This window comes from Panthera pardus, unplaced genomic scaffold (assembly GCF_024362965.1).
Source record: "Panthera pardus isolate Hobbes unplaced genomic scaffold, ASM2436296v1 HiC_scaffold_11, whole genome shotgun sequence".
Taxonomy (NCBI): domain Eukaryota; kingdom Metazoa; phylum Chordata; class Mammalia; order Carnivora; family Felidae; genus Panthera; species Panthera pardus.
This window is the reverse complement of record NW_026526666.1, coordinates 88,992,507-89,014,791: the sequence shown is the minus strand read 5'-3', so window position 1 is coordinate 89,014,791 and position 22,285 is coordinate 88,992,507. Positions and strand designations below refer to the sequence as shown.

Here is a 22,285-nt window from a genome sequence, read left to right as displayed (position 1 = left end):
CCAGCCTAGCGGGAAATCAGCGACGGCGCGCAGCCCAGGCCCTAAGGGGCGGCCGCCCAGAGGCCGCGGGCTCTGCGAAGTCTGGTTCGAGAACCACCCAGAGAGCTAGAGGGCAATCGGAACCTCGGGCGGACGCCGCAGTGCTCGCTGCGCTCGGCACCCGCACGGACCACTGGGGACGGTCCGTCCGCACCGTGCCTGCCACAGTGGACTAGAAGACGGTGTCGTGCTTCTGCTGAAAGTAGGGGCAGGGCTGGGGCACTGTGCGTAGGAAGTCCTGACGACCCGAGCAAACAAGCCGTGCCCAGCCCCGAATGCCCTGGGCCTGCAGTCCAGCGAGGACGACTGACGACGGTAACGCCGGAGCTGGAGCCCAAGGCGCCCGGACCCGCGCCTCCCGGCTCTCAGGGCCAAGAGCCTCAGAAACCACCTCTCCGCGGGTTTCTGGCCAGACCTGAACGAGCCCAAAGCCACTGATTTCCAGTCATTATGAATTTGGGGCCCGGGTGGGGAAACGGAGGAAACCCAGAGGCCAGTAAACCAGCTCAAAGTCTCCATTTTCCTCTCAGGATGCCATGTTGTAAAGGTGGTTTATTCCCCACCAGTCTCCCCCATTCGTACACACATCTGCACAACGGAATACCTGAATGCTTCGTGTCATTAAACCTTTAATTACATAAGCGCTTTTCGAAAATCATGCTCAGAGTGGAGATTTTCCAGAGATACCAGAGTTGGCAGTGGCCACCAGAGCAGCTCAGCCCTCGCCCCCTCTGCCGGCTTGGGGAAAAACTCCACGCCCCTTTGCTCTAGGGAGTCAGTGATGGCCCCAAGGCCATGGCAGGGTCGAGCTGTGTAGTGTAGCTAGCTGACAGATTTCACCCAGAGATGAGGCCGGAGCACCAGGGAATGGGTTCCAGGGGACCCCCAGGCATTCAGCTCCTGGCGGGGGGTGGTTCATGGGGCAGGGAGACCTACAGCCCCCAAGGCTTCTCACTCACACCTGGGTCTGGCAAGGAGGCCTGAGGCCAAGCAGCTCCTGCCCTCCTGCCTCCCTTCTGCAGGAGCCCTATGTGCAGACCCCCCGGGAGGTGCCTGCTCCTGTGAATTTCATTCCCATTTCCATGTGCCCTGTCCGGAATCATTCACGTGTGCCCCTCTTGCCCACATTGTCCCCAGCGCTTGAGGCAGCAAAATGGCTCAGAGTTTACAGGTAGCCTGAGCCACTTTGGAGCAGGTTTTTCTGTTCAAGGCTTGGCAGATAAATGCCCCAGCTTCCAGGAGCTTCTGGAGGTTCACACCCTTGGAGAAACAAGTGAGAGACGATGCACTAAGTCATGACCTGCCTTCCACACCCAGGGAAACAGACTGGACAGAAAGCTGATACTGAGAAAGTAAAGGTGAAGACAGACCGGGTCTTGTTCCTCTTATGGTGGGACCCCGACTGCCCACAAGCCTGTATCCTTGTGCCATCGGGGGTCATCCCTGTGCCTCTCCTTGTATGTGGAAATGGTTTCTAGTGCTGCCACCAGGGCAGGAATCTGGTCAGTCCTGTGTGGTACCCCATCTCCAGCGCCCAGCACCCGGCCTGGCCTGCAGTGGTCAAAAACTCCATATTGAAGTAATAAAGACCACAGGCGGAGAGCTAGGAAAAACACCAGCTCAAAGGGCCACCCTGGAAACCTCTGTTCATCACGGTAGCTCTCATTCACTGATGCATTCTATGCTCTCAGCCCTGGGCTGCACATTCTCCCATTTTCCCATCGAATCCTAACAGCCCTAGGAGATAGGTGCTGTTATCATCACCATTTCTTAGGCCCAGGGAGGTGAAACAATTGTCAGGTCACACAGCCCGTGAGTGACAGGAGTAGGTTTTAAACCGAGTTCTGTCTGGTCCCAAAGCTCAGACGTGGTACTGCTTCCAACCCACCACTGAGGGCCCTTAACTGACTCTGATGGAGCCCCGGGAAGGGCTGGCTACCTCTGCCCTCATTCTACACGGAGTGAAACAAAGGTGTGGGGGGAAATGACTCAGGTAATGGATGTGACTCCTTTCAGGGCCCTGTCCCTACACCTTGGTGCCTCCTCCAACTGACCTGTCCAACTGAGAGCCTGGCCTTGTGGCCTCCATCAACCACACTCTGCTACCTCAAAAACATACAATAGGTGTTCCTGGGTGGCTCAGTCGGTTAAGTTTCTGACTCTTGGCTTTGGCTCAGGTAGCGATCTCACGGTTCGTGCGTTCAAGTCCCACACTGGCCTCCACGCTGACAACACAGAGCCTGCTTGGGATTCTGTCTGTCCCTCTCTCTCTGCCCCTCCCCTGCTCATGCGCATTCTCTCTCAAAATAAATAAAACTTATATTGGAAAAAAAAAGTACAATAAAACATCCCTAACCCCCTGAAAGCCTTGCCCTCTTAAGTGCCCTCCCTACACCCCCCCCCCCCAAAAAAAAAACCCAAAAAGAAAAACAAAAAAAAAACCTAAAAACTATCAGCTTCTGTCCTCTGGCTTCAGGGAGAGCTCTAGTCAGTTCAGGGTTGTCGCCACCAGGGGGCAGGCATGCTTACCGTGTGAATGCCCAAGCCAGACAGCATGTAGACAAGGTCCTCAGTGGCCAAGTTTCCTGATGCCCCCTGTGCATAAGGACAGCCTCCAAGTCCTGCCACAGAGGCGTCCACAACACTCACTCCCATCTGGAAACACAAGGGGTTGAAACATGGCTGTCATTGTGGGGACCAGGGCCCTACAAAGCCAGTCTTTGCAAACCTCCCAATCAACTGCTGGCTGAAATTCCACTGAGAGTTATTCTTTCCTTTGGCTAAAAATTCTGTTACTGTTCCTCCTCCTAGTTCATGGAACAGTGTGAATCTTTTTTGTGGACACTGTTTCCTCTACCAGGGGTATCATCCCTGGTTCCTTTCATGCTGGACTCCTCACCCTGAAAGGTCTCCTCATGCTCTTCCTGGACACAGACCTAAAGGAAGTACCTCTCACTGCTGAGATTTCAGACCCCTGTTGTTTACTGTGATTCATTTATCCACCCCTCCTCCCCTGCCCAAGGCTGTTCTCACTTCAAGTTGGACCTCTAATCCCAGAAGGCCTTATCCCACAGCCCTGAGTCAGTACTGCCCACTTGCCCCTTTCCCTCTCCTCAAACCTCCCAGACCTTAACCTGGATACCCACAGTGGAGAAAACAGACCCAGAAAGTTAGAGTCATGTGGCTTAGAGACGTGAGCTTCTAGGAGATAAGAGGGGGAAAAAAAAAGAAGAAAAAGAAAGGAGAAACAAAAGAGAAAAAAAAAACCAAACAACCCAAAGATGGCCCAGGATTGCTTTAGCTAACATAAAGAAATAGGTCAGACCTTGACCAATGTGAAGGCAAGGTGGCTTGCAGTCAGGCACTCAGAACTCTCCTTCTAGGGCTGGCCAGTCCAGGGAATCCTTCTGGGCCAGCCCACAAGAAGCAAACCTCAAGGGAAACCCAGCCTGAGGCCTCGGTTCAATCTTCGGGGAACAGCACGCAAGGCTGCAGCGGAGTGACCTTTGCCTACCCCTACTTCCGGTCTCCTCGTGTGCTCCCCGACAGCCCTGTGCACACTCCCCGGGCCAGCGCACGCGTCCTCCCTGAACCCCGTCTCAGCCTTACAGTGGAGGGCTGCCTAGTCAGCTTTTCACTCCCCTTTTCAACTGCTCACCTCTTCACAGCCTCCGAGCCTCATTCAAGCCTCTTCTGGCAAATCCTCTCTGGCCTTCTTGGCTGGGATGGAGGCCTTCCTCAGCCTTGTGCTTCCTCTCTTCCTGTGATCTGTCATAATGCACGAAGGCTACCACAAAACTTCCTTGGCTGTCTCCCCTAAGGCCCTTCTAGGCGAGGGTCACATGTCTGTGTCCACGGTGGCCAGGCAAGGGCCCAGCACACAGGTAATCGGTGAGAGCTTATTGAAAGAATACATGAACCTAGCTGGCCTGCCACTATGCCCTTTAGGAGAATGGACACAGGTCTTTCTCCCAGGACATGCCCTGATTACCTGCAGGGCCATCAAGGTGTTGGCCAGGGCCTGGCCATAGGTGTCATGGCAGTGGACGGCCAGGGCAGCCACGGGCACGTCATACATGACAGCGGACAGCATGTCCTTCATGATCCCAGGGGTGCCCACGCCGATGGTGTCCCCCAGGGAGATCTCGTAGCAGCCCATGGAGTACATCTTCTTGGTGATCTGGGGAAGCAAGCAAGCAAGCAGTACTTGGAGGGCACTGGATTCTCCAGGTCCGGGGCCCAAGACTTCAGACGCAGGGATTCTTGGCCTACGCGGAACATCTCCACGTCCGAAACACTAAATTCCTGTCGCGTCTTAGGCCCCTTACGACTTTCTGAATGGCAGTGACAATAACCTTTCTCCTCACTAGGTTGCTGAGACGTGAGGGAGCAGGGCCAGCCGCTGGAGCAACCCCGGGGCTGTGACCCTGTGCCTTCCTCCCCGGCGCGCCTCAGACTTCGGTCCTTCACTTCCTCCCTGTGCCACAGCCAAACACTGGACCCAGGACCATGGGTTCCTGTCACGTAACTTTATCCTCAGCAAGATCTGTCACCTCGTGGGTCGGAGGTGCTAGTTATATACTGTCAATAGAAGTACACAACTGTTTAAACTTTTAGAAGCCCATTTGCAAATCCCTAAAACCACTGAAAATCCAGGGCAGCGTGTGTCCCGCTTGAGGAGACGCTGCCCCACCCTGCACTGCAGAGAAGGCGGAGGGGATGACAGGGCTGGGGACGCAGCGGACGCTCGGCCGAGGTGCGCCAGGGGGATGCAAGGGCGAGCCCCGCCGCCCGGGCAGCAGGCCGAGGACGACCCGTGGGGACGGAGGCCGCAGCGAAGGAGCAGGCTCCGGCGTGACGGACACTGGTGGCCGTCCCAGTTTGCCCGGTCCCTGGCTGGGGGCGCCGGCGAAGGGCTGACCCTCTCGGAGCTTCCATTTCTGCTTCTGAGAAACGGCGACGAGCCTTTGTGGGCTGCGGTGAGGACTGGCGGGACCGGCGGCCGAGACGCGGCGTGCAGCCGCCGCCCTCAGCAGGCACCTGCCCGGACGCTCCCCACGCGAGTGGGGGCACAGCAGGTGGGGCTGAGACCCAGCTGCACCATCTACAACCTGTGCGGCAAGTCGTTCGGTCTTCGTTTCCTCGCCTGAAAAATGGGGTAACACTAACACGACCAAATTTTCGGGGTGACTTTGAGGGCTAAGGGGCGTGAGCTCTTGGGTGGCTCAGACTCCGTTCCCACACCGTGCTCTTCTCAGTGCTGACTTGGTTACTGCTCAGAGGGCGCCAAGGACGCGGCCTCCCCAAACGCTGCAAGGAACCGCAGGCACCCCGGGGGAGGAGCCTCTCATAGATCACCTCAATTATCACCAGTCCACTGACCAGACTGGAAGCCGCATCAGAGGTTTTCAGGCTGGGGCGGAAGGTGGGGGCTTGAGAGAATCCAAGCTGCACTGGGAGGCGGGCCTCCAGGAGCAAGTGCTGGGCTGTGCTCCCAGGGGGAATGAAGGAAGGAGCTGGGTGAACGAACGACATCAGTGACCCACCAGGAAAGGGTGGTGAGGAGGACCTCAGGGGCAGGCAAGGGAGACGGCCCTCAGAAAACCCCGCCCCGATACACACACACACACCTCAGCTACTTTAGCCGGGGAGATCTTCCCTTCATAGGGGCATCCAAGCACACAGGAGACATACCTGTGGGAGGACAGGGGAGGTATGGTGTCAGTTCCCCCGAGCTCCTTGGCCAGCAGAGCTGACGCAGGGTCGAGGGTTGAGGGTTGCTGTTTCACATACACCCCTGGAGTGGGGCAGGTCAAACGTCTGGGTGAAAGGCGAATTCGAGGATGTGGAGTCAGAATGGTCATGCCGTGTCACGCCAGGAGGGGGCAGTGGAGAGCCAGGGCAGGGAGGGGACTAAAAGGCGCTGTTCAGGAAGCTGGGGCTGCTTAGGCCTGAGGAGAGAAGCCAGAGAACAGCCGGGAGAAGCCGGGAGAGGGCAGTATGACAGGCTCCGGAGCCACAGGGTATGCGGCCCCTACTCACAGGAGGGGGCCAAGCATCAGCTGCTCCGGTGAGCTGCTCGAGGATTCATACGTACACTCATTTACTCAACTGCTATCTACTGAGTTGCCCACTAAGTGCCAGGCACTGGGTCATGTGGTGAGCAAGACGCCAAGGTCCCTACCCTCACGGAGTCTGTTTCCAGTTAGGGAGAGAGCCAAGAAAAGGGCAACCCAAGGGGTGGATGCGATCATCTCTGAGTGCTGTGAGGGGAAGAGCGGGGAAAGTGACAGGAGCGGCTACAGGCGGTCCACGGCAGCCTGGGTGGCCCGGGGGAAGGGGGGCGGACCTCTGGGGCTGCGATGTGGGAGCTGGGGGCGGGGCAGGAGAGCTGCTGGAAGAGCATTCCAGACAGAGAGAAGAGCGGTGTGGAGGCCCCAAGATGGACGAATGGGGGTGTTCAAGCCACAGAACAAAGGACAGGTGTGGAGTGTGGGCTGCCTGCACCCAGGATAAGGAGTCTGTGGGGAGGAGGGTGTTGAGTCAGAGGCTGGCCCCACTCCAGAATGGTGCCGAGGGAAAGGCACTGATGTGGTCTCACTCACCCGCGCACAGGGATACCAGCGGCCCGAGCCGCCCTCAAGATTTCATCAGCGCGCTGTAAACTCTCATCAATGGAGCAGTTGGTGTTCTTCTTAGTGAACTGCTCCGAGGCAGCTCCAAAGATGCTCACTTCCTTGGCTCCAGCAGCAACCTGCCAAGAGCCGGGTGAGCCCCTTTCAGCCTTTTTCCCTTCGAGGAACACCAGCTTGGCAAACACTCTGGTCTTATGGCAAATTTTATAATATATGAATATTATGGGTTGAATTGTGTCCCCCCACAAAAGATTTATAGAAGTCCTAATCCCTAGTACCCCAGAACGTGGTTTTATTTGGGAAAAGGGTGGGTGTGTAAGTAATCAGTTAAGGGGCGCCTGGGTGGCTCAGTCGGTTGAGCGCCCGACTTCAGGTCATGATCTCGCGGTTTGGGGGTTCAAGCCCCGTGTCCTGCTCTGTGCTGACAGCTCAGAGCCTGGAGCCTGCTTCGGATTCTGTGTCTCCCTCTCTCTCTGTCTCCCCCCGCCCCCCACTCACACTCTGTCTCTCTCTCCTTCAAAAATAAACATTAAAAAAAAATTTAAAAAAAAAAGTTATCAGTTAAAATGAAGTCATACTGGTCTCTACTTCAATAGGACTGGTGTCCTTCTAAGACGGAGGCCATGTGAAGACACACACAGAGGAAATGGCCGGTGAAGACGGAGGCAGAGAGAACAGAGTTGTCCTCCCGGTCCTCAGAAGGAACCAACCCTATTAACACCTTGATTTCACACTTTTGGTCTCCAGAGCTGTGGAGAATACATTTCTGCTGTTTTAAGCTGCCTAGCTTTTGGTATTCTCTTATGGTAGCCCTAGGAAATTGACACTGTGAATTAGATCTTCATTTAAAAAGACACCACCACCTGGGGTGCCTGGGTGGCTCAGTCAGTTAAGCTTCTGCCTCTTGATTTCGGCTCATGTCATGATCTCGCAGTTTTGTGAGTTCGAGCCCTGTATCAGGCTCTGCGCTGGCAACACGGAGCCTACTTGAGATTCTGTCCTTCTCTCTGCTCCTCCCCTGCTTGCACTCTCTCTCTTTCTCAAAAATAGAGAATTAAAAGCTTAAAAAAAAACCCCACCACCACCCGTGGCCTTCCCCCAAAGGCCAACACTACCACTGCCATCACCACCCTGCAAATCACCCTGAAGGACAGTTTTCTGCCTAAATTCAGAATCAACATCCCCAATGATGCTTTTGTCCTAACTTGTAAGAAAGTTAGCAGATACGAGCAACCACTGTGGGGAGCACGATTCCCTTTCTCTAAAGAGGAAACGTGTATTAACAAGAGCTAACATTTATTAAGCACTTACCTTCTACCAGGCTTTTGCTAAGCAATATAGGTGCATTCTATCCTCTGAAATCCTCCCAGCATCAGGTAACCATGATTAGCCCTATTTTACAGGCCGAACCTGAGGCTCAGAGAGATTAAGTAGCCAGTCAAGATCAGAGAGCTGGGGGTGGCAGGGCCCGGTCTGTCTGACAGTGCTCATCGTTACTGGAGAAAGCCCTTCAGACAGACATCCCACAACAGGAACTGGGGCTCAGGGACAAGACGGGGACCGATGCTGTCTATCTCATTTCAGAGGCCCCCGCCATCAAGCTAGTCTCTTACCGCTGCCTGGAAGCCTTTGATATTCGGGGTCAGGACCGGGTAGTTGACGCCAGGAAATTTCTGGATGCCCTTCAAGACTTCAGCATTGTCAGCCATCTGGGAGCCAAAGGAGACAATGCCAGGTCACTGCCAAAGGCAGGCAGAGAGCTCAGGTACAGAAAGCGTTTTTATCACAAGATCTTTGTTGTCCAGAACCCCTGGAAAAGAAGTCCTTTTGCAGAGCCGCGTCTTCCCAGTGCTTTACTATTTGTTTTGCACTGATGGGCCAGAAGGCTCCTCGGTGCAGGTAATTCCCCCAATTTCTCCATATGGCTAATACTGTCAGCTTTACATAAGCAGGAAAAGCAGCAATGACGCTACCAGCCATTTAATGAGAACATACTCTGTGTTATTTACTACTCAGGTAAACAGGATCTTTCTTCCCACTTGATTGTTTCTGTGAAGCAGCAGTTGTCTTTCCCTTTTACAAACACAGACACCACATCTCTAGACAGGTCTAGAGATTCTAGACTTCCAGAGCCAGAAGAGACCTGAGAGGTCACCCTCAACCTGGAGAGGGGAAGACCTCAGCAAGACCCCCAAGCAAGGAAGGGGCAAGCCTCCTCCTTATGTTCCTGTGCTGCACCATGCTACTAGAAGTCACCTGAGACCAAGCCAGAGATCAGGAGACCTCTGCTCCCAACTTCTACCTACTTTCAGGGCAAATGCAAAACTTTACACCTCTTTCATCTGAGAAACGCCTGTTACTGAGGGCTGGGGCTCACCTGGGGAACCCACTTGGGGGACACAAAGCTGGTGGCTTCTATAACAGGGAGTCCTGCTTCAGAAAGCATGTCTATCAGCTTGATTTTTGTAGGAGTAGGCACAATATTCTGTAGAGGAGACAGAAACACCAGAAAAGACAGGTTAGCAAAGCTGGGAATACAGTGGTCTCAAAATGCAGTGCCCGTTAGTTCAAAGCTCTGCTTAAAGCATGCACTTCACATTGGGGCGCCTGGGTGACTCAGTCGGTTAAGCGTCCGACTTCGGCTCAGGTCACGATCTCGCGGTCCGCGGGTTCGAGCCCCGCGTCGGGCTCTGGGCTGATGGCTCGGAGCCTGGAGCCTGCTTCCGATTCTGTGTTTCCCTCTCTCTCTGCCCCTCCCCCGTTCATGCTGTGTCTTTCTCTGTCTGAAAAATAAATAAACGTTAAAAAAAAAAAAAGCATGCACTTCACTATCTCAACTTCTAAGCATGAATGAGTTCACACGTAATCCTTGCCAGTAGGTGGGGCACATCTTCAAGTTCTACAGATAGCATTTTGCAGTGGAGGCAACTTCTCGCCTGAAAAGGTGTAAATATTTACATGGAAATGATAATTTTTCTGCCTTAAAGGCTTTTTCTTAACTGTTAATTTATGAACCCACCATAAACAAATTGAGATCAATGTGCGATGGCTCGAAAGGGCAGAGATGACTAACTCTCTGGTCCCAGGAGATGGGGCCCCTAAAGTATCACACTGCCCCCTTTTCCACCTCCCAACTGGCTCAGGGCCTCATCCTCACATGGTCAGCCTACTGCTTCTTTCTTTCCCTCCCCCACCTCGCCTAGTTGCTCCACTAGGTTCTATGGATCCCCCTTTCCAAATCCACTATCATTCTCCCATGTATATTACGGCATGGTCTCACTCTACCAATTCATCCCACATGGAATCCTTCTAAAACAGTCTCTATTGTTTCACTCTCCTGCTCAAAAGCCTTCTATGGCTCCTTAGTACTTACAGGTTTAGGTAAAAAATCCAAGAACTCAGTCCTTCTCACCAGGCCCGTCCACCCCAACCCCCTAATTTCTCTCCCATTGCTTTACCTTAATTCATTCCGTAATTTTTAAGAGCCCTCCATGTTCCGGGGATTGTGCTAGGTGCTAGGGATACAGCAGTGAGCAGAACAGAAACGATTCTGCCCTCACAGAGCTTACAGTTTATTGTCAGAAATAAGCTCTCACTATTAAAACTTGGCTTTTCAAAAAGAAGAAAGAAAGAGAAAGAAAGAAAGGAAAGGAAAGGAAGAAAGAAGGAAAAAAAGACATTTCTGATTGAAAAAATAATACATGATTATTTCAAAAAACATGCCAAAACCAGAAGAAAACCATCCTTAAAATCTCCCAGAGATAACAACGGTAACACCCTGATAATGTAGCTTTCTAGATCCATGTAATCCAATACATTAAACACTAGCTATATGTGATTATTTAAATTGACATTAATTTAAGTTACATAAAAACAAGCTTTCAGTTCTCCAGTCACACTAGTCACTTTTGTTTTTTCTTTCTTTTCTTTTCGTTCTTTCTTTCTTTCTTTCTTTTTTAACATTTTTATTTATTTTTGAGACAGAGAGAGACAGAGCATGAACAGGGGAGGGGCAGAGAGAGAGGGAGGCACAGAATCCAAAGCAGGCTCCAGGCTCCGAGCTGTCAGCACAGAGCCTGACGCGGGGCTCGAACTCACGGACCGCGAGATCATGACCTGGGCCGAAGTCGGACGCCCAACCGACTGAGCCACCCAGGCGCCCCTCTTTCTTTCTTTTCAATGTTTACTTATTTTTGAGAGAGAGAGACTGGGGGCACATGTGTGAGCAAGGGAGGGGCCAAGAGAGAGGGGGACAGAGGATCTGAAGCAAGCTCTGTGCTGACAGCAGACAGCCCGATGCGGGTCGTGAACTCACGAACCATGAGATGATGACCTGAGCCAAACTCGGACGCGTAACTGACTGAGCCACCACAGCACCCCACGTTAGCCACATTTCAAGTGCTCGATCGCCACATGTCCAGCACAGCTCACATCTACGACGTTTCCATCTTCACGGAAAGTTGTACTGGACAGGACAGTTCTAGACTCTTTTCTAGGTAGATGTTCCCACACACATATAAACTTTTTTGTTTCTTACGTAAAAGTGTAAGATTAAAGAATATACATATTATCTTATCATCAGCTTGAGTCACTTAATATACACCTATATTAATAATAACTTCATAATCCATTTTATGAAGTCATTTAAGTACTTGATCTAACATTCCCCACACTGAGCATTTAGGTGGTTTCCAACTGTTCTGTTGTTACAAGGGGGTTGGAAGGAACATGTCTAAGGCTAAATCTTTGCATGTGGCCTTCATTACTTCCTTTGAATAAGTCCCCTTGCGTGGAATTGCTGGATAAAAGGCATGCTCTCACCTTCACTCTACTCTCCTGCGGTCTGCCCCACTGGGCCTTGAGATGTTCCCCCTGGGGACACCACACCTGTCGCTCCACCAATTTAGATTGCTTTACCGTCATAGGTGCCTGCCCGGCCTCCTGGACTTTGGCTGGGACAATCGTGTCTTGCACAGCTCTGTCCATCCCGGCTGTGCCCACCACAGGGAGCTCTTACTGCCTGAAAAACCTCTTTTGGATGATTTCCATCTTTACCTTTTCATTTTGTAGTCCGTCTCGGGCACCAACTTCCACAATTTTCACTTGCTTTGGGAAAGTATCCGCAGAAGAGGTGCTGACCTTTGGTTTAAAAGAGGAAACGAAAAGTAACCAGAAGAGATTGTCCCAAGTCCCCAGGGGGACAGATCTAAAAGAATGGATCCACCTTCACTGAGACAAGAAGCAGTATTTCTCACTGAACAGTAAATATTTCTCACATTTGGTTCATTTTAGAATTGAGAACAAAAAGAACAAAAATGTTTCACTGAGGAATGGGCAAGAGATTCATGCTCCTAGTAAAAGTCCATTTCCAACTGTCTGTCAGCGGAGCATTTAGGTTGTTTTTTACACAAACCTATTTGCTCCTCCTAAACTTAGAAGTCCCCAAACAGAACTGTTTAAATTCTCCTGAAGCCCCATCTGACTTCATGCTTTCTCAGTAAAAATCATCACATACATTCTACTGCTTAAGCCAGAAACTTGACTCATCCCCTGACCCCACTCATCATGGGCTAGAAGGTTATCATTTGGCTCCTACTAATCCCAGTGAACTCATTACTTGTTTCTACTGTCCCACACCCCCCCCACCTCCCAGTGAACCCATTACTTGTTCCCACTGCCCCACCTTCCCCAGTGGGGTAACTACACTGCAGTCCCAATGGCCTTCTTCCCACAGCAGGGCCTCGAGGGTTACTGTTCCCTCTGCCCAGAATGCTCGTCCACATCTGGCTCCTTCTCACCTTTCAGCCAGATGAGCCTCTTCTGACCACTCTTTGTAAAGCTGCCAATCCCCTCACCCTCATCATTTTCCGTATCAAAACAGTAATTCCTTCAGAGCACTGCAAATAATGCCTACTCAATGTTTCCCTCAATAGAATATAAGCTCTATGAGGCTCAGTCTCCACCTCCACTCCATCCCTTGTGTTTGGCACTGTGCTTGGCACACAAAGCAGGCACTCATTAAAAAGTTACTGAAACAACAAATAAATGCATGAAGGGGCATAGCTGCCCCAGAGGAGGGCAATTACTAGGTATGGGGAGTAGTTCGTCTTAGACTTCGTGGGGTTGGGGGATAGAGGAGGACTTGTTCTGTTAGTCATAGGCTGGGTGATGACAAGGAAGGGGCTTGAGGGGAGAGGACACCAACAGCTGAACACATTAAAAAAAGTCCTTGAGTCTCCTCCATTTAAATTCTGCCCCAAATCTTCCTCTCCTTACCACCAAGTAATAAACAAGGCTTTTCTCCCCTGTCTCCTCTGTTCTTCTTCTTTTTTTTTTTAAATTTTTTTTAATGTTTATTTATTTTTGAGACAGAGAGAGACAGAGCATGAATGGGGGAGGGGCAGAGAGAGGGAGACACAGAATCGGAAGCAGGCTCCAGGCTCTGAGCCATCAGCCCAGAGCCTGACGCGGGGCTCGAACTCACAGACCGCGAGATCGTGACCTGAGCTGAAGTTGGACGCTCAACCGACTGAGCCACCCAGGCGCCCCTCTCCTCTGTTCTTCTTAATACTACAACTCTTCAAATTAACTTCGTGTTACCATAATTAATCTGGATAAACATACTGCAATGAGGCCGCGGGAGAGAAGTGCATTGGGTAATCTGCTGAGGATCGCCAACTCCTGAAACCCTTAAGGAAGGAAACGTTCCCTGCTATGAATCAGCTAGAACTTGAACAACTCACCTGAACTGGCCTTGCTTTTAGTCAGAGACTAAGGCGATGAGCCAATGAATTTCATGAAGTCAATAGGAAGGTCTCTGCAAGTTGAATGTCACTACAACAGGGATGTTCAGCCTATGCTAGTCCATTGCCCTAAATGGATCCCATTGGAATGTAAGCTGCATGAGGCAGGGACTTTGCTTTATCCATTGCCGTATTTCCAAGGCCCTGGGACACATACGGGTTTGACAGATAACTGCTGGATGTTGTTGAAAGCACGCAAGACCCGCTTCCAGTGTCCTTTTACTAGAAAAGAACAGACTCAATTCCACTTCCTTCCCCGTAACAACTCTTCACATAATAAAATAATAATCCACATTTATTAAGCATTTAATATTTGCCAGGCACTCATCAGCGCCTTTTACACATTAACCCATACCATCCTCTCAACCTCATTAGGTCTCCTGTGAAGCCCAGAGATTAAATAACTCTCCCAAGGTCAGATGGTTAGCTGACCCACTGATCGATATCTGAACCTGGCAGTGTAGACGTACAACGCTTGCTCTTAACCCCTAGGCCACATTGCCTCTTTGCCACTTTTCTGTCTCCCCCCCCCCCCCCCCCAATATTCTACCTGTCTTGGTTAATCACCCAGTTCATTCCCTCTGTACAGCTCTGCCCAGAGATGATCTCCTCTAACCACAGAAGTCCTGGGCCAAGCCTCCCGAGCTACGGCATACCGGTACCAACAGTTAATAGCAACTGAAGTCCAGCGCTAACTTCAGGGTCAGTACCGCACTGAGTACCTCCATGGCAGGGACTATCATCATCTCAAGTCCGTTCAGGAAGAAGCAGCCTCAGAAAGATTAGCCAAAATCACACAGCTAGCAAGTGAAGAAGTCTGACCTTGAACCATCTGCTTCTGCTCTCAACCCTATGCTAGTAACCCCACGAAGGGTCTATTACCACCACGTCATCACACATTTTTTTTCACAGCACGTTGATGCCCACCATCTCATTTAATTTTATTTTTCAAGTTGGAAGCACCATCTCTACTTTACACATTAATAATTGGTAGGGGTGGGTGGCCTAGTAGACATTAGAGTGGTCTTCCGAGGGGCCCACTGCCAAGACAGTGTCATTTTCCCCACCTTACTCTTCTAACTCTTCCTAAACAATCTAAGGCAAAAATAACACAACTGACTTACCCCTTACTATGACCTAAAACAATGTCAAATGCTTTACCTACATTTTCCTTCCACTCCAAAGAACCCTGAGGTAATGTTTACCCAAGTTATAGACGAGAAAACGGAGGTTTAGAGAGTAAATGATTGTCACTCAATTTAGAAAGGGGCAGAACCACTGGGCACCAGAGCTCTAGCTCTAACTCTAACCAAAACAATTTATTCAACCCCTTATTCAACTAGGTCTCCTACACTTTCCCTCCGCTCACTGAGCAGGAACATCAGGCTCGAATATGCCCAAAGTACGATTCCAAGGGAATCACAAATAGTCTTACGCGATCCCAGTCCTACTTGGCACGCTAGGATGGCTCTCCAAGCGTCCCCAAATGCAACCAGAGCTGGCAATGCCGGCGGAGGGAGGGCGAGGGCCTTGCTTTCTCCGCTCGGAACTGGAAGGGTATTCGTGACTTTCGCTATTGAGAAGCCTGGCAAGGTCGGAAGCTCGGAGGGACGAGGTGCTAGGGTCGCCGGGAAGAGGCCCAGGTCTCCATGACCCGGGCAAATCGTTCTCTATCTCCGGGCCTCAGTTTCCCTGTGCCCCTCAAGGGATTTGGGCGGGACAAAGAGGATCCATGACTCCAAGGCCCTCCTCCCGACGGTGGCCTGAGGAGCTGTCCGGCTTCGGCTCTCAAAGAGCAGCCGCCACGGGCCAGGGCCCCGAACCCGACCGTCACGGTGCCTGCAGGGCCACCCCTCGGCGGGCCGGGGCACTTACAGCCCGGAGAGACGCCAAAACCATCAGTCTCCGCGGCAGGACCTTCCTCATTGTCGCCATCTTGGCCCAGCTTCCCCCGCGGACCTCGGCTGAGTCTCACGTGACCGCCAGCCGCCAGGTGGGCGTGCCCCTGCCTTTGGGGCGGGGCTTCGGGTGCGGCGGAACGACACCCTCAGCTGACCCTGTTTCCAGTTTGTTTTTCTTTCTTCTGGCCTGCTGTTCCTTATCCATTACGTTTTCTGAGTGCCTTCTACTTGCCATGGCGAAGTGAGGCTAGGACTATAAAGATGAACAAAAATTAATCAAGGGGTTTGGAGTCTGGGAGCTGTAGGAAGACATTAATAATCACATAAATAGTTGCATAATTACTACCTTTAGCAGTAATCACGAATACCCTTCCAGTTCCGAGTGCAAAGTAATAAGATGAAGCATTAGTATTTGTCATGCCCAGGTCTGAGTTCTTTGCACGTATTAACTCTTTCGTCACGACCTCCAGGATTCAAATGCAGGCAGTCAATGAGAGAGACAGAGTGCGCGCGAGCATAAAACATCCTTTGATTTCATACCTTGAGAATGAGTAAGATTTATCCAGGTAAAGAGGACACAAGAAAAGCTTTCCAGAGAGCAAACCATATGCAAAGGCCCCGGGGCAAAGAAATTGACTGCTTAGAGCAGTGTTTTTCAAAATGCATGTTGTACCCCATTAATGGGCCATAACGTTAATCTAGCAGGTGCCAACTTTTTTAAAAAATAGAAAAAATTGGAGAAAATAGTAGTAAAGCTAAGTACTGCTTTGCAAATCTTTTGTTTGTTGTTACATATGTCAACTAGGTTACAATGTAAATTAAATTTCTTACTGTAGGTTGTAATTTAGAAATGTTTGAAAAACACTGTTTTAGAGAGATAAGAAGGCCAGAATGACCGCAGAGCAAGGATGGGACTTTCTACTAAGATGGGAGAGATTGACAGGGCCCATACCACTGGCTTTGGAGAACACATTAACAGCTATCTTAATAACAATGCATTTGATGGGTTTTAAGCAGAGAGAGATGATCAAATTCCCATTTAGTGGAAAGTCACTGTGGCTACTGGGTGGGTGGTATCCAGCTGGTAAATGCACTAACTGGCATTCCTACGGGAGTCAGAGAAGGCACTGTCCCTGCCATCAGGGGGCTCAGATTTTAGCTAGGGAAGAACATGACCTGATAAGTGTTCTGTTATGCTTCCATAGTACCAAAAATTTCCTCAGCACCAAAAACTACTCCCAGAGTTCTCAAACCTGCAGCTAACGGACAGAATCAGACCTCAAAATACTAGCACGGCATTTAATTTATTTTAAAATATTTATTTATGATTTTCATGACTGTTATGACATATTTATTTTTGACTTTCAGGAATTGTGCACTGAAAACTATAAACAAACTGTAAACAATTCCTGAAATTAAAGAAGACAGAAATAGATGGAAAGGTATCTCATGTACATGAATTGGAAGACAATATTGTTAAGATGTCAGTATCATCCAAAGTGATCTGCAGATTCTGTGCAATCCCTATTAAAATCTCAATGATGTTTTTTTAAGAAATAGAAACATTCATCCTAAAATTCATGTGGAACCTCCAGGAGCCCTGAATAGCCAAAACAATCTTGGAAAAAAAAAAAAGCAAAGTTGGAGGACTGACACTTTCTGATTTCAAAACTTACTATATTAATAAAAACAGTGTGGTACTGGCATAAAGGAAGACATATAGATCAGTAGAATAGAATAGAGAACCAAGAAAGAAACCCTTGTATATATGGTCATATAATTTTCAACAGGGATGCCAAGATCATTCAGTGGGGAAAAGGACAGTCTTTTCAATAAACGATGCTGGGAAAATTGGATATCCACATCGGAAAGAACGAAATTGGACGATTACTTCACACCATATACAAAAATTAACTCAAAATGGATCAAAAATCTACACGTAAGAGCTAAAACTACAAAACTCTTTGAAGAAAACATAGAGGAAAAGCTTCGTGACATTTGAGTTGGCAATGATTTCTTGAGTATGGCACCAAAATCATAGGCAGCAAAAGGAAAAACAGAGAAATTAGACTTCATCACTTTTGTGCATCAAAGAATACCATCAAGAATGAAATAATAACCCACAAAATGGGAGAAAATACTTGAAGATCATATATCTGATAAGTGCTTAATATCCAGAATATTCAAGGAACTCCTAAAATTCAAGAACAAATAAACATCTCAAAAATGGCAAGAATGTGAATAGACGTTCCTCCTAGGAAATGGTGTTTGCCAAAGTAGAGTGGTTACCAGAAGCTGAGGGGAGAAGGATATGAGGCATTATTGTTTAATGGGTACAGAGTCCCAGTTTGAGAAGATGAAAACATTCTGAAGATGAATAGTGGAGATGATTGCGCAACAATGTGCCTTAATGCCTCTGAACTGTATACTCAAAAGGGTTAAAATAGTAAATTTTATGTTGTGTACGTTTTACCTTAATAAAAAAGTGCACACACGCTCACCATACGATGACTGTTCTTAGGCAAAGCATGCCATTGCCAGTTCCTGTCCCCACCCCTCCTAATTATTATCACAGATGGTCTGATTCACTCATTCCCTGTCTGTCTCCTGAAAGCACTTGTTAGTAAATTCTGCAAATGTAAGTTACTTACAAGCCCAGCTCTTAGGTGAATGCCTAAAGGGCAGAGACTTTAATTGATTGCTCACTGTGGTGTCCACAATACTAGGTACATGGCTGGCACTAAATACTTACTGAATGAGTAATACTGGCAAATGTACTTGAGTCCGCTCAGGGTCACTCTCAGTTGGAATCTTATTTTAACTCAAATATGAGAGAGGAAAAAAAAAAAAAACAGAAAAAGACACCAAGTAAGTAGAGTGAAGAATAAAATAAAAGGTACAAATTTGAATGAAAGAGGAAAGAAGTTACAACTGAGAAAGGATCATCCAATTAAAAAAAAAAAAAAAAAGAAAGAAACTGGCTCTTTGAGACTAAAAACAGTGCCAACGCCATATGACCACACTGATTTAAAAAAAAAAAAAAAAAGAAGCACGAATAAAACAAGAGGACAGAATTAAAGACACTGCACTGTTGAGTTTACCAATTTATGGACAATAAATCTGAAAACTTGGTTGAAATGGATTTCCTAGAAAATTATAACTTTCAAAAGTGGCTCAAAAATAAAATCATCTTCACATCCATAGAATGGCTATAATCGGGACCCCTGGGTGGCTCAGTCGGTTGAGTGTCTGACTTCGGCTCAGGTCATGATCTCACAGTTCATGGGTTCGAGCCCCACATCAGGCTCTGTGCTGACCGCTTGCTCAGAGCCTGGAGCCTGCTTCAGATTCTGTGTCTCCTTCTCTCTCTGCCCCTCCCCCGCTCATGCTTTGTCTCACTCTGTTTCTCAAAAATAAAGAAATGTAAAAAAAATTTTTTTTTTCAAATAGAATGGCTATAATCAAAAATACAGAAAAAAAAAAAAAAGACAGATAATAGCAAGTGTTGATGAGGACAGGAAGAAGCTGGAACTTTCGTAGATGGCCCGTGGGAATGCAGAATGGTACAAAGCACCCTGGAAAAGTTTGTTCCTCTAAAAGCTAAACACAGAATTACTATATGATCCAGCAATTCCACTCCTAGTTACGCATCCAAAATGAATGAGACACAGGAAGTCAAAGAGATAACTTACATGTCAATGTTCATAGCAGCATATTCACTGTAGTCAAAAGGTCTAAGCAATCCAAATATCCATCAATTGGTGAATGGATAAAAAGAATGTGGTATACACATACAGTGGAACGTTTTCCAACCTTAAAAAGGAATGAAGTTTTGATACAGGCTGTACTATGAATAAACCTTGAAATACTATGCCAAGTGAAATAAGCCAGTAACCGAAGACAAATATGATTCTACTTACATGAAATATCTAGGAAATTCACAGAGACTGAAAGTAGAATAGAGATAACCAGGGACCGGGGGCACCTGAGTGGCTCAGTCAGTTGACTTTCAGACTCTATTTTGGCTCAGGTCATGATCTCACAGTTTGTAGCATCAGGCCCCACCTTGGGCTCTGCGCTGACAGCGAGAAGCCTGCTTGGAATTCTCTCTCTCTCTCCCTCTCTCTCTGCCCCTCCCCTATTTATGCCCCTCCCCCTCTCTCAAATAAGTAAACATTAAAAAAAAAAAAAACAGGGGCGCCTGGGTGGCTCAGTCGGTTAAGCGTCCGACTTCGGCTCAGGTCACCATCTCGCGGTCCATGAGTTCAAGCCCCGCGTCGGGCTCTGGGCTGATGGCTCAGAGCCTGGAGCCTGCTTCGGATTCTGTGTCTCCCTCTCTCTGCCCCTCCCCCGTTCATGCTGTGTCTCTCTCTGTCTCAAAAATAAATAAACGTTAAAAAAAATTTTTTTTTTTTAAAAATGAAAAAAAAAACCAGGGGCTAGAGGAGTGGGGATGAGAGGGATGGGGACTTATTGCTTCAAGGTTTCAGAATTTCTGTTTGGAATAATAAAAATCTTAGAAATAGTTGCACAACACTGAGGAAGTACTAAAAGTCACTGAGAATTATATGCTTAAAAATGGTTGACGGAATACTATGTGGCAATGAGAAAGAATGAAATATGGCCTTTTGTAGCAATGTGGATGGAACTGGAGAGTGTTATGGTCACTGAAATAAGTCATACAGAGAAAGACAGATACCATATGTTTTCGCTCTTATGTGCATCCTGAGAAACTTAACAGAAGACCGTGGGGGAGGGGAAAACAAAAAAGGGTTAGAGAGGGAGGGAGCCAAAACATAGGAGACCCTTAAAAACTGAGAACAAACTGAGGGTTGATGGGGGTGGGAGGGAGGGTAGGGTGGGTGATGGGTATTGAGGAGGGCACCTGTTGGGATGAGCACTGGGTGTTGTATGGAAACCAATTTGACAATAAATTTCATATTAAAAAAATGGTTGAAATGATGAATTTTATGTTATATATATATATATTCATAATAAAAAGAGTTAAAAAAAGAGTTACCGTATGAACCAACAATTCCACTCTAGGTATATATGCAAGAGAAATAAAAACATATGTCCAGGGCACCTGGGTGGCTCAGTCGGTTAAGCGTCCAACTTCGGCTCAGGTCATGATCTCACAGCTTGTGAGTTCGAGCCCCGCGTCGGGCTCTGTGCTGACAGCTCAGAGCCTGGAGCCTGCTTCAGATTCTGTGTCTCCCTCTCTCTCCGCCCCTCTCCTCCTCACATTCTCTCTCTCTCTCTCTCTCTCAAAAATAAACATTAAAAAATTTTTCTTTAAAACCCATATGTCCATTAAAAAAAGTTGTGCATAACTGTACGAAGCAGCCTATTCATAATTAGCCAAAAAAGTGAAAGTAACCCAAATGCCCATTAAGTGATAAATAGATAAACAAATGTGGGGGAGGGGCATGAATACAACAGAGTATTATTCAGCCATAAAAAGAAAGTTCTGATATGTGTTATAACATGGATCAACCCTGAAAAAACTAGGCTAAGTGAAAGAAGCCAGACCCAAAAGACCACATATTGTATGATTTCATTTATATGAGGTACCTAGAATAGGTCAATTCATAGAGAGAAAGTAGGTTAGTGGTTACCTAGGGCTGGGAGAGTACTGAAGGGAGATGGGAGTGCCAACTTTTAAAAGGTATGGAGAGGTGGGGTGCCTGGGTGGCTCAGTCGGTTGAGCGTCCGACTTCAGCTCAGGTCATGATCTCACTGTCCATGAGTTCCAGCCCTGCATCGGGCTCTGTGCCGACAGCTCAGAGCCTGGAGCCTGCTTCAGATTCTGTGTCTCCTTCTCTCTCTGCACCTCCCCTGCTCACACTCTGTCTCTCTCTCTCTCTCAAAAATAAATAAACATTAAAAAAAAAAAAAAAGGTATGGAGGAGTGCCTGAGTATTAGGTCATGATCTCACAGTTTGTGAGTTTGAGCCCTGCTTGGGGCTCTGTGCTGACAGCTCGGAGCCTGGAGCCTGCTTTGGATTCTGTGTCTCCTCTCTCTGCCCCTCCCCCACTTGTGCTCTGTCTCTCTCTATCAACAATACATAAATGTAAAAAAAAATTTTTTTAAAGGTATGGAGTTTCTTTTGGGGGTGATAAAAATGTTCTAAAATGGATTGTAGTGATGTTTGGACAACTCTGTAAATATACTGAAGACCACTGAGTTGTCCATTTAAAAAAATTTTTTTAATGTTTATTTATTTTTGAGACAGAGAGAGACAGAGCATGAACGGGGGAGGGTCACAGAGAGAGGGAGACACAGAATCCGAAACAGGCTCCAGGCTCTGAGCTGTCAGCACAGAGCCCGACACGGGGCTCGAACTCACGGACTGCGAGATCATGACCTGAGCCGAAGTCGGACGCTTAACCGACTGAGCCACCCAGGCGCCCCTGAGCTGTCCATTTTAAATGGATGAGTTGTAGAATGTGAATTATAGCTCCATCAAGCAGTTTTTTAAATGTCAAAAACATAATAAAGGGAGGGAAAGTCCCTGAGATGACCGACAATGGAGTCTTTGCGCCCAGTCCCATCTTTCCACCCGCTCAAGGTTGGCCATCTAGATCTATGGCCCAAGGTAGCCCCCACAAGTATAGTATCTTGGGCCTGGTCAAGGTCTTCTCATCTGCAACCCATGTCCCCGGTGGGGGGGGGGGGGCACTGTGGCAGGGTTGTCTACCTTTGGAAAATTCTCAGCCCATTAACAGACTATGAGAGTCACTTTTGTCAGTTTCCTAAGGTAACTACAGTGAAAATTTGTCAGCTTAGGATTTGCTGGCAGGTGAGAGGAAGTGGTCTGCCAAGGTCCTCAGCTGAAGAGTCCAGAAACTTAGGCTTCCATTTTGTAAGAGATCCAATCAAGTCTTCCCTACAAACTATCCTGCC

General features: G+C 48.4%; 1 protein-coding gene across 1 annotated transcript; it reads right to left on the bottom strand.

The window, feature by feature from the left end:
• Positions 1-648: 648 nt before the first annotated feature.
• Positions 649-15,483, bottom strand: HMGCL (3-hydroxy-3-methylglutaryl-CoA lyase). The gene is made up of 9 exons (XM_019461776.2): positions 15,353-15,483; positions 11,730-11,813; positions 9,052-9,159; positions 8,288-8,383; positions 6,645-6,793; positions 5,670-5,733; positions 4,031-4,219; positions 2,569-2,694; positions 649-1,299 (listed from the first exon to the last, which is right to left on the bottom strand). The coding sequence occupies exons 1-9, from the start codon at positions 15,410-15,412 to the stop codon at positions 1,198-1,200; spliced, it is 978 nt and encodes a 325-aa protein (XP_019317321.1). The 5' UTR covers positions 15,413-15,483; the 3' UTR covers positions 649-1,197.
• Between the last annotated feature and the right edge of the window lie 6,802 nt (positions 15,484-22,285).

Coding starts and splice junctions, on each gene's coding strand:
- HMGCL (XM_019461776.2), bottom strand. CDS start 15,412: ATGGCGACAATGAGGAAGGTCCTGCCGCGGAGACTGATGGTTTTGGCG. Junction 5,734..6,644: donor GCTGGTATCCCTGTGCGCGG/GTGAGTGAGACC, acceptor GTCCTCCCACAG/GTATGTCTCCTGTGTGCTTG. Junction 4,220..5,669: donor CCCCGGCTAAAGTAGCTGAG/GTGTGTGTGTGT, acceptor TTGCTTCCCCAG/ATCACCAAGAAGATGTACTC.